The sequence below is a fragment of the Arvicanthis niloticus genome, chromosome 26 (assembly GCF_011762505.2).
Source record: "Arvicanthis niloticus isolate mArvNil1 chromosome 26, mArvNil1.pat.X, whole genome shotgun sequence".
In the NCBI taxonomy this organism is placed as follows: Eukaryota; Metazoa; Chordata; class Mammalia; order Rodentia; family Muridae; genus Arvicanthis; species Arvicanthis niloticus.
The window spans coordinates 25,997,908-26,012,021 of NC_133434.1; the positions used below are offsets into that span (position 1 = coordinate 25,997,908).

At 50.4% G+C, this 14,114-nt stretch overlaps 1 protein-coding gene across 5 annotated transcripts in view; it reads left to right on the plus strand.

Annotated features, from left to right (window-relative positions):
* The window catches only part of Tmem266 (transmembrane protein 266), a 112,481-nt gene that overhangs the window by 75,676 nt on the left and 22,691 nt on the right, over window positions 1–14,114 (plus strand). For all 5 annotated transcript variants that reach the window (XM_076925310.1, XM_076925311.1, XM_076925312.1 and 2 more), the window contains 2 exons: window positions 10,601–10,657; window positions 11,655–11,793. In XM_076925310.1, coding sequence (XP_076781425.1) covers window positions 10,601–10,657; window positions 11,655–11,793 — 196 coding nt within the window. The remainder of the gene's footprint in view (window positions 1–10,600; window positions 10,658–11,654; window positions 11,794–14,114) is intronic.

Below are 14,114 nucleotides of genomic sequence, written 5' to 3' on the forward strand. Positions count from 1 at the left end.
CCACACTCCACAAGCCAGGTGTGGTAGTGAGTGTTCACGATCCCAGCACTCAGGAGGTGGAGGGAAAATGAACAAAAGCTAAAAGTAATCTTTTGCAATACAGAAAGTTCAAGGAATAGCCTGGGATCCATGAGACCTTGTCTCAAAATACATACATACATACATACATACATACATACATACATACATTTATACACATACACATATACATTCATGAATGGGTGAGAAGGGTATCCCAAGGTCATAACAATTATGGTCAAAACTGGACAGAGATTTCTTCTGGCTTTGGTCTCTTGTCACTGCCCCCAGGGGCCTGGCTTTGGAAGGTTGAGAAGGAATCGGGAGTCTGGGTGAAAGACCAGGACCAAGGCCAGGCACTGAGAGCAAAGGTCTGATGAAGCAAGGCCTGTGAGCACAAGCCAGGGACAAGAAGCCCTCTCTTCTCATCTGGGAGAAGTGGAAATGTCCCCTCTTAGATCTGGCCCCCTCTTTCTCCAGTACATATCCAGGGATGCCGCAGAGAGCCAAGGGCCTCTTGAGAGGTCAAGAGACCTTCTCTGGCTAGCAAGCATTGCTTAAGCTAGTTCCACACAGGTGAGCAGCCAAGGGCTGCTGCCACCCCAGGGTCCTTTTCCTATTTCTGAGTATTGCTCCACCCCTAGTTTCAACTGAGCCTTAGGGAAGGACAATGGTCCATGTTACAGGTTGGGAAACTGAGACCTGGAGAGGTGGAAAAAACTGTCCAGAGTCCACAAGAAGTCAGACACAGGCCCCGGGTAGGTGAGGCTCCCATCTTCCACATCCTAGAGTTCTGAGGCTGCTCCAAGAAGTTGGGCCGCTTTGTCCTGGACAGGCCTCAGGGTACAGATAGGACAAAGGCTTGGGTTCAGTTCAAGGACGTCTGCTCAGAAAGGCCGCGCGTCTGAACAGTGAGTCTGGGCTTCTAAAATAAACAGGATTGGGTGCCCTTAGGCAGACTAGGGTGAAGTCCCAGCAGGGGCCTCTGGGAAAGTGTGCTCTTGCAGCTGGGCCCTGTGGTGCTTGGTCATACAGGGTCATCATGTTCCCACAGGACCTTGGACAGCAAGAGTAAGCAGAGTCTTTGGAATCAAAATAAGAATTGTGCGATTGTCTTTCCTAAGCTCGGCCTGCCCTTGGCTGAGACCAGGCCCAGCTGGCCACTTGGAAGCAGAGAGCCCGCTGCTCCTCTTCGTGGAGTTGCAAAAGCTCTCAGGGCCTCCTGCGATCCTTTCAGGGAGAAGAGACCAAAACAGACCTGTAGATGGGGCCTCAAGGTGATGGCTGTGCTGCCTTGGCAGCTGTAGCTGCTTCCTCCTCCCCTCCCCCTCTCCCACCCACTCCTCTTTCTTCAGACACTGAACTTGGAGCCCACCAACTCAACTACTCTAGGCTGGCTAGGAAACCCCCAGGAATCCTCTGGTTTTGGTCTCCCTGGTCCTATGAGAATAATACCACACCAGGCTTTTACGTGGATGGTAGGGGTGGGAACTCAGGCTCCCATGTTTACATAGCAAGCATTTACTGGCTGACCCAGCTCTCAGTGTGACTTCTCATAACTTGCAAGTGGACAAGTTGGTGGCGTTTGGTACATACATGATATGCGGCTGCTTCCAAAGCAGTTTTACCCCGAAATGAGACCCCACACCCATCAACAGTCATTTCCATGTCTCCTTTATAGCTCTTGCCAACACAAATCCACTCTGTGTCTCTATGAGTGGAAATACTCCTGTTTCCTGTAATCAAGATCATGCACCAGGCGGCCTTTTGTGTCTGGCCGGCTTCTGTCACCGAGCGTGTTTTCAGGATTGGTCTACATTGCAGTGTGAGTCAGGACTCTGTTTCTTTTTCTGAGTAATATTCTCTCATATGGGTATAATACGTCAGTCATCAGCTGAACCAAGCGTCTTTTCTACAATTTGCATTTTTTAAGGGGAGAAGGTGTCTACCACTGAGTCTTTTCTCTCCACCACGTGGGTCTTGGGGCTCTGTCTGGCTTGTGGAAAGCCCTTAGCTGAGCCATTTTACCAGCCCAGTCAGGTGTCTTCTGATGTCAGCTGCAGGAGCTCCTCTCTGACAGCAGCTTCCCAGAGATGTCCCCAAGGCAGCCCTGACTCAGGAGGAAGCTCAGATCTGACCTTTTTTTTTTTTTTTTTTTTTTTTTTTTTGTGAAGTTCATTGCCAAACCAAACTGAGCCACACACTTCTCTTTCTACATCAGTAGCCTCCTAGTGATTCTGGATGCTCTGCCTACACTTTGTCTCAGGAGGGCCCTGGGAGCCCCAGTCACCAGAACAGAGATGGGGGAGTGTGTGGTACTGTCTGTCCTCTTTGCTCCAGAAAATGAAGGGAGTGTTTGCTTTCAGTGTCTGTCTGAGAGAAAGTTCAGCCACTAAGACACTGTATAATCTGGGACACATCACTGCCCCTCTCTGGGCATTGTCACATGAACATCAACATAGGGAAACTAGCCCAGAGTGTGGGTTGCCTTTCTGACCCCACCTGAGGTGAGGCCACTGCTTAGACTATAGGGTAGAGACTTTGCTCTCTTACCCTCTCCATGTGTCACACTGATGTGGGAGAAGCAGGTTCCAGGCCTGCCCCTGGAGCCATGAGAGCCTGAGTTCATTCACTTGTGCCCACCTGCCCGTGCAGAGTGGACAGAACCTCCAACCTCTGAAAGGCTTAGCCAGGTACACCCTGGAGATGCCATGAGCAACTCTTAGGTTCTGAGCTCAGGCTTGCAAGGGCCTGCCTTTGTTATAGACATTTCTAGAAAGTTCTGTCATGCCTGCTACTTCATGCTATGTCCTGCACTGGGTTATTTCTCCTCTCAGGCATAGAAATGAAATGGAAGCCTCCTCTTCCTCTCCTCCTCTTCTTCTTCCTCCTCTTCCTCCTCCTCTTCTTCTTCTTCCTCCTCTTCCTCCTCCTCCTCCTCCTCCTCCTCCTCCTCCTCCTCCTCCTCCTCCTCCTCCTCCTCCTCCTCCTCTTCTTCTTCTTCTTCTTCTTCTTCTTCTTCTTCTTCTTCTTCTTCTTTCTCCTCTTCCTCCCATCTCCTGGCACAGGGCTGGGCATGTGACCCCAACCACGGAAGGACTGAATCAGTTAAATATGTATCTGAGAAATTACTTTTGAAAATCTCATTTCCTTTGCCATGACTTTGATTGACAGCGACCTTTAGGAACTGTTAGGTCAAATGTGAAGCTAATTGTTCTGTGTAAGCTGGACGGTGCTGACTGCTGCTCACAGTGTAGCTCACAGTCAACAGAAGTCTGCAGTCATGTTGATGGCCAACTCACCAGGCTTCTGGACCAGGAATTACAACAATGGAAGGGCTGTGCTATGCCACACGACAATGGATACCCCCACTCTCATCTCTGAGGCTAGAAATAAACCCAGATCTGGAGTGTTCTAACTGCACAGCCTTCTCCTCAGAAAACATCCTTGCTGACCTGGCCCCAGAAACAAGCGGGACATGACATTCAGCCAAGAGAGTTATGTTGGCTAGGAGGCCACGGGACAGACAGACAGCCTTGATAACTGCTTGTGCCAGGCAGTCCCCGAGACTCCATCTGACAGTCTGATGTAGAAAGTAATCGACTTACTATTTATAAGAATGATTTTACCTCTTCTACCTCATCAACCTCAGATGACCACTGTTAACTTCATCTGTTCCCAAGGGCCCCTCTCCCTCCAGCCTCAGTCTGGGCTTCCAGCAGGAGACATGAACCCCTGTCCTGATTGGCTCCTGTGAGGCTAAACACAGGACCCAGCCCCCGACCCCGCCCCAGCCCCCGACCCCGCCCCAGTCCCTGACCCTGCCCCAGTCCCTGCCCCAAGCCCCTGACCAACCCCCCCCAGCCCAAACCCCTGCCCTAGACCAAACCCCTGCCCCTGCCCCTGCCCCTGCCCCTGCCCCTGCCCCTGCCCCTGCCCCTGCCCCTGCCCCTGCCCCTGCCCCTGCCCCTGCCCCTGCCCCTGCCCCTGCCCCTGCCCCTGCCCCTGCCCCTGCCCCTGCCCCTGCCCCTGCCCCTGCCCCTGCCCCTGCCCCTGCCCCTGCCCCTGCCCCGTGCCTCACACTGCAGCTAGCCAGTTGGTATTGGCTTTCCTCTCTCTCTCTGCGCTGGGGTTCTGCCACTGTCACACTGACAAATCACTTACTATTTCTGCATGTGTTCTGTCCTCACAAATTCAGGGGAAGAGGCCTCGTAGCTGTAACGGAGAGAGTTGACATTCCTGATATTTTTCTTTGCTGCGGTGGGATGATTCCCAGAGAGACAAAGGCTGTTTTGACTCCATTGTCTTGCCAGGCAATTTTTAGGTGCATTAAGTAAGTTCAAACATCTCTCGGTGTATTTTAAGTGTAAAACCCAAGCAGAAATGGCATGTTTGCCTGGCCTTATGTACTTACTTGAATAATGTGTATCAACACACTTATCCTCGTTGTCTGACATTTTGATCCTTTGAGAAATGTCTTTTTGCCTATGTATACATGTGTATGTACACACATGTATGTACAGGTGCATATGTGTGTATGTACACATTTGTCTGCATTCAGTGGTGCCAGAGGACAACCTTGGGATAGTTGTTCTTTATAAGAAATCCACCTTGGTTGTTTTTGAAGCAGGGTCCCTCCATGATCAGGGCCTTAGCAGTTGGGGCGGCTGGCCAGTGAAACCCAGGGTCTGCTTGTCCTCACCTCCCCAACTCTGAGTTTACAAATGCCATGCCTGATTCCTGAGTTCTCAGGATCACATGGCAGGCAGTTTACTGGGCTATCCCTGTCCTTATTATCTTTTTTATTTCAAAAGGAAAACCCCAGTTTTGGTGACATCGTCGTCTCTGAGAACAGTGCAGTGTTGGTATCTGTTCAGTGACAGCCAGCACTCATGCCACGACGGTCAACCACAAACCAATGCCACACCACGCCATTCTTTCAGTCTGCTGGCTTATAGAAAAAGTGAACTCACTGCTGTTTCCTTTGAGTATTTTTAATACACTAAAACATTTCAAAATAAAATATAAGGATACCTTGTAAAGAAATCAAGACCAGGGGCACTAAAATAGAAAATAGGTTCTGAGTTGAGGAATGTTTTATGAATTCACCAGGATACTTGTTTATCAGAAATTACTGTGATTTAATGACTGTGTGTCAGGCTCTCAGGAGCCTGATAACTCTTGTTCCATTTGTTCTAGTCACAGAGACCAGATTTCCACAGGTGACATGTTAGCCTGCAGGATGTGAGATGACACATTTAAGTCAGGGATTTTAGTTACAGTGCTATCATTGGAGAAGCTGGTGATGGAGAGGGTACGGGCCTGGAGAGAGCCTTGCCTTGTAGCAAGAGAGAGTTGATGGGCCTCTAGGCATAGGGGTCACAGTGAAGCTTTGGGGACAGGGTCTGTGCTGGACGTTGACAGGACAGGAATTCGAAGAGCAGTTAGGAGGCCAATTGGCTGAGAGGGACTAAGTCATCCAGAAAGGTGACAGTAAGAATGGAGTGTTGTAGGAGCCAGGGGGTGGGCAGAGAGGGTGGGCAGGAAGAGGATGGGCACAGGGATAGGTGGAGAGCTCTGAGCGGCTGGCTTAGTCAGTGAGGGAACAGTGATGTCCCTTTGCCGTCCTTGGACTGATAATCGGGAAGATATCTAGGCTGGAGACATAGAGTTGGGGCTCCAGAGAACTGGAGGTGATAAAGCCGGGAATGAGAGGGGGAAACAGCCCTGGGAGACAGAAACCTGCCAGTGTAGCTGAGAGAATGTAGCCACGGAGCTGGAAGGAGAAGTCCAGAGTGGGGGAGGGGCAGAAGGGCAGGAAGGGGGTTGTCCTGGAAACAGTGCTTTTCCAGCAGGGCAACTGCTAGCACTACAAACTGTGTGTCAACATGAGCCAAACAAGATGCTCTCGAGGGCGTTGGCATGGGGGGTGGAGGGCTCGTTGGTGACACTGGGGACAGTCTGGGGGATTTAACTGCAGCAGGTTCACTAGCGCCGGCTGTGTTTTGGACTTTGGTCTGGGAAGACAGGGTGGGAGGTGAGTGGCTCCATGGACAGATGTCGTCCCCAAGAGATACTTATTTTAATTTTTAGACTTGAAAATGTTTCTGTGCTGGGAGAAAGTTCTGCAACTAAGCCTTGCTCAGTCTCTGGTCGGCAAGGTCTGGTCTAGTGCTCCGTGTGCTGTGCCTGCTCCAGCAGCATTGCTCACTTAGTCGGCAGGCACATCATCGCAGACCTGCTGGTCTTTGCTTTACCTGCAGCCTTGAACACTTTACTTTAAAATAGCTGGGAATCTAATGCCAGAACGAGCCAGCGTGAGGACAGACAATGAAGTCAGCCTGCCTGTGAGCTCAGGACCCCTGCAGGTATCAGCTTCTGTATCTAGTTGGGCTGCACCCTTTGGACTCTGGGAAGCCACAGTCGTCAGCCCCATCCTTGGAGATTGAGGGAATAAGCTGTTGCAAACAGTGCTGTGTTCTTGTGCTCCTTCTCAAAGGACACTTGTCACTTGACAGACCTATTTTTGCAGAGGGGGAGGTTTGAGATGAGTTTCTCTGTGTGTAGCCTTGGCTGTCCTGGAACTCTCTCTGTAGACCAGGCTAGCCTCAGACTCACAGAGATCCGCCTGCCTCTGACTCCCAAGTGCTGGAATTAAAGGCGTGCACTGCCACCGCCTGGAGTTGGGGTTTGTGCACCTTCGTGTAGTGCTGGGGAAGCCAGAGGCGAGCATCCAAGCTCCCGGAGCTGGAGTTAATAAGTGGTTGGTTGTGAGCTGAGCACTGTGGGTACAGAGAATCTCACTCTGCTCCTCTGGAAGAGCAATGAGTGTTCATCACTGAGTCATCCTTCCGCCCTAGAACGCCCTTTTTAAAAAGCGGAAGACTGACTGTTTCCCCTGCTGCAGGGTTTCCCACTGTATTAGAGTTCTCTAGAAGAACAGGACCAATGGGATGAACACACACTCACGCATTCACACATTCACACACACTAACATTCACATGCACACATTCACACACACACTCATACACCACACACAGACATTCACATGCACACATTCACACACACACTCATACACCACACACAGACATTCACATGCACACATTCACACACACTCACACACACTCATAAATCACACACAGACACACACATATACATTCACACACACTCATACATCACACACACATTCACATGCACACATTCACACACACTCACACACACTCATACACCATACACAGACATTCACACACACACACACATTCACACACACTCAGCGGAAGAAGCAGGCTCTAATAGCAGGAAGGAGTGACTTAGCCTCAGGACAAGTGAACTCCTCAGTGAGAGCGAGGGCAAGCAGGCAAAAAGCAAAAACTTCCTTCTCCCGCGTCCTTTTAGAGGGCTGCCACCTGAAGGTGTGGCCCAGATTAGGGTGGGGCTTCCCACCTCACATGATCCATTAAAGAGAAAGCCCTCAGCTGTGCCCAGGGGCTTGGGTTTTAGTTAATTCCAGGTGGGGTCAGGTTGATGGCTGCCACACCCACAATTCCTTTTCATTGCTGTGCACCTGGCCTGATCAGGACTTCCTTCACCGCTCTCTCTTAACATTTAACTCCAAGGAAAACTTGTCCAAGATCCACATCCCTCAGGGGTCATCTCCAGCTCAGAGATCCAGATACCACTCACTCCCAACCCCACCAGGCTGAAGCCATGGGCTGGGAACTGGGGTGTTGCCCCACTCTCTCAGGAAGCTGCGAGCCAGGAATCTTCCTTTGCCAGGAGCAGTTGCCTTTTGAAAATTGTGCACAAAGCCAACATATATACTAGCAGCTGTGTCTTCCTCTACCCACTGTGATCTCCAAACTGCTCTTGGGGAAGAGTCTGACTCCCCAAGACGAGGGTCTCAAGCCACCGACAGGGCAGGAGGCCTCTGCCACTGGACCAGTTGGAAAGTTGAGGACTCTGCCTCTCTCTTTCTGCCACCTCATGGAAGTCAGCTTTTCCTCCCTTGAGACTAATTGCTAGGTTTGATGGAGAAAAGGTGAGGCAGAAGGGCCCAGGGACCAGAACCTGCCACCTTAACCTCAGCGCCTGCACTCACACGGAGAGGAGCTCGGTTTATAAGAAATAGGTAATGGATCATCTTTAAGGAGTGGCCAAGACTCTGCCCAGCCTTGCTGATCTTGCTATCATGAGAGCATCCAGTCTGGAATGAAAGGGACTGACAAGCCTTGGTCCCTTTGAGAAAGGAGCAGCCTGGGCTGGTAGTGAAGTCTACTTCTCTCAGAGCTTGCTGCTCTGCCATGAAGTGTCCTACTGGGGTTTTGTAGCCGCCCTGCTTAAACGGCAGAATATAGACCTTGAACCCAGACTCTAGTATCCTTAGTCTCCCTGGCAGTTCATGAATCTGGTGTTTTGAACAAACAGGAAGTGGGGTCACTGTACATTGAGAAGCTTCTCCTCAGAGATGTAAGATGTGCTAGGTCTTGGGGAAGGTGGGCCAGGTCCATGACTGGGAGTTTTCAGCATAGCTGTTTGCAGAGGGAAGGAGGCTATAGGACATCAGCCAGCAGGTGGGATATTGAGGAGCTGGGTTCTCACTCTGGCCTTGACTTCAGCTGGAAGCAGCTGCCCCAGGTCATTGCTTGCTCAAGTGTGTCCTGAGCCCTTGTCCATCCTGTCAGCTATCTTTGCCACAGTTTGTTCTAGCCTAGCAAAACAAGTCTCCAGTTAGTGGTCTGGAGCTGAGGCCAGAGTTGGAAGTCAGATGCAAAAATGGGCCACCAAAGAGGTCAGGCAGCTGCTTAAACTGCTCTACGGCATCCCTGGTACCACAGTGGTCTGCAAAGCTAGGAGCCCACATCCACCCTGAGGTATTGCAGCCCCAGGGACTGTCTGCTGACCTCTTCTCCCCAGCTCTCCCATCATACCTAGCCACACCCTTCCCCCTCTCCTTAACCTACATTCTACAGGAATTTCAGCTAAGACAAGTTTTATTTTACTTAGAGACAGGGTCTCACTTTGTAGCCCTTGCTGGCCTCAAACTCACTTACATAGTGAGAGCAGGCTGGCCCTGAATTCACAGAGATCTACTTGCCTCAGTTTCCAGAGATCTTGGATTAAAGGTGCATCCAACCATACCCCAAGCCTTGCTTTTGAAGACATATAGCGGTTCTTTTCATCTGAGTGAAATTCATAGACACAGGAAATGGAACGGAGGTGGTGAGGGGCCACAGAGAATGAGGTTACTATTGAATAATGCAGACCTCACTTGGCTGTTGTGCAAAGGGTCTGGTGGCCATTGCTACACACCAGCATAGTTAATTCGGCAGGAGTGTGTGTGCACTAGGGAGCTAAAATGGCACCCTACTTTACAGTCTCCTTAAAGCATTAGAACCCAGGCAATTTCCTTTCTCCAGCCTGGCCCTTTTTTGCTGGGTTGAGGGTGGGTATCTCCTAGGAGGGAACAGGCAACAAGAAAAGAAGCCAGGAGAGCATGGGGGTTCCTACCCAGTGTGAGTAGCCATATAGAGAGGGAAGCCTCTGGTCCAGATAAGCAACTTCATCTTAGTTACCCAGGACCCTGGCAGCTTCTTTAGCTTCTGTTCCTTTTGGTTCATGAGACTCACATGTGAGAAGTGTCTCAGCACACCCTAGATAGCAGGTGTTATCTCATCAGTATCTAAAACTGTGTCATCTGACTCACCTCTCCAGCAGAGGAGAAAAGTCATACACAGGGAAGAGAGAGATTTGAATTGCTCAAACACACAGTCAGCCATTATTGTGTGTGATCTTAAGAGATGTGGGAACCCTCACCCTACCTAGAACACTTCCTACCCCTTTAGTCGAGGCTGGAAGAACAGGTTTTGTTGAGTAGGGGATTAAGGCCTGTGTGTGGGCTTGAAGCTCCTGAAGACCCAGCAGGCTTCCACCTCTCTCCTTATCCTTTCTTCACTGAAAGAAGGCACAGCTATGCCTCCCTACACACCACACTCGAGAGAAGGGAGAAAGTAAAATGAACAGAGCTAAGTCCATTCAAGGGCACAGCCCCACATAGGAAATGTAGTCTTTAGCTCTGTGGACATGCCTGAAGACCTAATGCAGGACAGAGGATATGGAGAGCATCGACTCTCATCCTTTGCCTGATTCACTCACCAGGTAACAGGCGAGACTCAGCACATTCGTAATTGCTTTTGTCAGGAGAGGAGGGGCAGGCGATGATGCTGAAGAGGTAAGCAGAGCCTCGGGTATCATTCGTCTAAATTCTCTAAGGAATTTGTAGTGTATTCTATATGTGCTGAAGGGCTTTGAGTGAGCTTTGCAGACAGGATACTGAGGGGGCAGCACACAGGAGGAGGGGCTGAGCCTGAGGACAAGGAGACCACAGAAAGCAAGGCCACCACTGTACTGGAACTGGGTGCTGGTAGTGGGAAAGGGGGAGGTGTATAGACTGGGTGGACACAGGGAACAGTGAAGAATTGTACTTGTTGCTGAACATGGAAACAGTTGTTCCAGATCTGAGCTCTGGAACCTTCTTGGAAGACAGAACAATAACTACTTCTTTTTCTTTTAAACTTGTCCTCAGACTGTTCTTCGGATCGTGGTACTGGGGATCTGGGATTACATCGAAAACAAAATAGAGGTATGACCAGTTTCTGTCCCCAGATCCTAGACGCTGGGAAATGCCGTCTCATCTACTGCAAGAGCCCAGCTCTGTCCAGCATGCACCTGACCACAGGGGGTGCCACCTGCATGTGGTGGGAGGAGGCAAACCCTGGCATTTCCCAACTGAAGAATTTTTTTTTTTTAACTTGCCTTGAGATTCACAAAATGTATACAGTTGAAGTTGAATCAATTTGAAAAGCCTTTGAGATGCACTTTAAAACAAATAAATCTACTTAACTCACCCAGCCATGGTGCCCTGGTCAGGGAAGCCATAGACTTTTCCTAGCCTGGGTGTCCACTCTGCTCCGTGGAGATGGGGCTGCAGGGAGAGGAGAGATCACTACAGTGCTGGAGGCCCAGCTGCTGCCAGGGATTTGTGCAGTAGTCCGAGGCCAGGCTACGCTTAGGTATTCAGTGTCAGCCATTCTCCTTTCTCTCCTCTGACTGATTTTTAGTCTCTTTGGGCCCAAACCTGGGAGCCTACACAAAGGTCTGGCAAGCCAAGAGAAAGTCAGTGCCCAAGGCTTAATCACGTGGAGTGCATCCCTCCTCTACCTGTCCTGTCCTCTTACAGCATTAAAGACTGTGTTTGTGAGAGGTGACACACTAGCTCTGGGTTCTTGCCACCCACAGATAAAGAAAGCATCAGCTCCCATACTGTCAGTGAAGGATTCACTTCAGTCTCTGACCAGGGTCTAGGACATGGGATGCAGGCCTAAACTAAGAGCTAAACTAAGGTGGTCTAAACCAAGAGCTGTAGGAGGGCTGAGGTCATGAGAAGTACAAGGAATGCTTGATTGTGTCCAGGAGGAAGAGGCCCCCTCAGAGAGAAAGCACAGGCAGCTGGAGATGGGGTGAACTTCTGGGAGGCGCAGGCTACCTGGAGAAGGTGGCCTGCAGCAAGTGGCCTTCCCAGCTGCTCTCCAGCCTGACACACGGCTGATCTGCAACACTGAAGTACACCCCTTCCTCAGGTGTTTGATGGGGCTGTGATCATCCTGTCCTTGGCCCCGATGGTGGCGTCCACTGTGGCTAACGGACCCAGGAGCCCCTGGGACGCCATCAGCCTCATCATCATGTTCCGAATCTGGCGGGTGAAGAGGGTCATCGATGGTGAGTACCCTATGGGGGTGGGGTGGGGCGGGGCCAGTGAGGAGGCAGAAGCTGGAGCTGTCCACTTGAGAATGGAGGACTCGGTGGTACAGTCAGTATGGGGTGGGGGTGGGGGTGACCCATACCATTGAGAAAGCCAAGCCTGCCCTGTCTCTTCAGCATGGTATTCTGAACTACCTACACAGTCATGTGTCATACATGAGTACCCCACTTCCCAGCCAATGCAACTATTTATTTGATGGAGGTGGGGGTTGTGTTTAAGAGAGAGTCTCAATATGTAGCGTTGGCTGTCCTGGCACTTACTGTGTAGACCATGCTAGCCTTCAACTCACAGAGATCCACTTGCCTCTCCCTCCCAAGTAAGTGTTGGGGTTTAAGGTGTGCACCACCACACCGAGTTCTGATGGAACTCTATATTGTGTGCATGCAAGACCAGCTTCCCCATAAGACTAAAAAAATCTCAGCCCTGAAGAACAGTGTCATAAAACTGGGACATGAAAAAGAAGGTAATTACCCAGGGACAGCCTCTGGGGTCATCTTGGGGAAATGAAAGAAGACCCAAGTCACTGGGCTCCCAAAAGTGTTCCTCAGATGCAAAGGACATTGCAGGGAGGCTCACCTCTCAAACCTACCAGGATGGGCTGTCTTCCTCCAAAGGCAAAGGTGCAGGAGGGGCCCAGCGATTCCTAAGGCCCTCCACTCCATGCCCTCTCCTTACCCTCAGAGGCATCTCAGAGGACTGTCAGGACACAGTTTAGACCACTGCGATAGCTGTCACGGTTCTTTCCAGCCCTGAATTTTGGCTGCAATGGTAGAGTTCTCCCAGCAGCATCAGCTTGACCGGTGTGAGGCAGGCAGGATGACTTCCTGAGTCTTCTGTCTGTGGGAGGGCAGCCTCTCACCTCCCACCTGTGAACACGAGACAGTGCTTCATCCCCAAGCTTGGTTGTGTCTGTCCGTACATTACAGCATCTTCACTGAACTGGGATGTGGGGGATCCACAACTTAGGAAGGATGGGCTTAGGGAGCTTATCCCACACATTCTCCTCATGACAGATGGAGAAACTAAGTCAAGGAAGAATAAAGGGTCACACTGTGAATGGTGCTCAGAACCATGATTGAAGCCCAGCTCTCTCTCTCTCTCTCTCTCTCTCTCTCTCTCTCTCTCTCTCTCTCTCTCTCACACACACACACACACACACACACACTACTTTGGTGCTTTTTATGACTGTTTGATTTATCCCTCCCACTCAGGATTCTATTCTGGGCTCTGTCCGGTGAGAACATCTTCCCACAGGGCAGGCTAATGCCTTTGGTATCCTGGCAGCTGTGCACAGCTGCACATTCCTCACTGGCAGAGGCTGACAGCCCCCCTTTGAACCTTCTTCTCCTCAGATCACACACTTGGGAACTAAGGAGTGCTAATTTGCCATTCTCACCCTGGGTGTGAACTGGTCTCAGGAACAGGCCCAGGCAACAGCAGTCAGGGCCAACTTGGAGTAAGAGGCAGTGGGTGCGCACTCTGTCCGTCTCAGGGAGAGCATGTTGAGAGGTCTAGAACAGTGGCAAGAGACACATGTGACCTGTGACTGGTCAGTCTGAAAAACCAGAAAAGGCTTTGAAAAGTGTGACTCCCTAGGGGGTAGAGTGTAGAGGTCAAGGCAGTCTGGAGTTGATTCTGAAACTTCTGTGGGTTCTAGAGCTGCTAGGCCCAAGAACCCCAGGGAGGGGCTTATGCGGCTACTGCTATCTGAGAAATCATGGGGACCCCACACTCAAAGCCATGGCTCTCTCTCAGCATCTCCCTCTGTTTCAGAAGTAGGATAATCTGTAACAGAGACCCAGGGTATCCTTGACTTACACACAGCACAAGCTTCCCCCCCTCCCCCCCTTTTTTAAATGGAAGTCTGCAGAAAGTGGCAGGTATCACTATCTACAAGTGACATGGCACTTGCTGTCTACTCAGTACTAAAACCACTTTCTATCTTGTTGCTCTGCCACACATAACCTACCATCTCAGAGTTACTTCATGGTCCAAGATGGCTGTACCTGTGCTGGTCACAACTCTTCTTCATAGCTAGAAGGGTGAAGGAAGAAAATACAAAGCTAAAGGGGACTCCCCACTAACCAGTGTCTGTCTGTCTGTCTGTCTGTCTGTCTGTCTGTCTGTCTGTCATATCTTTCTGTCTATCCATCAATCCATCATCTACCTATCATCCATCTATTGATCATCTATCTATCATTCATCCTTTATCATCTAGTCATCTATCTACATACCTACTTACTGCCTACCTCAGAAATAGCCTTTATTGATGGATTAT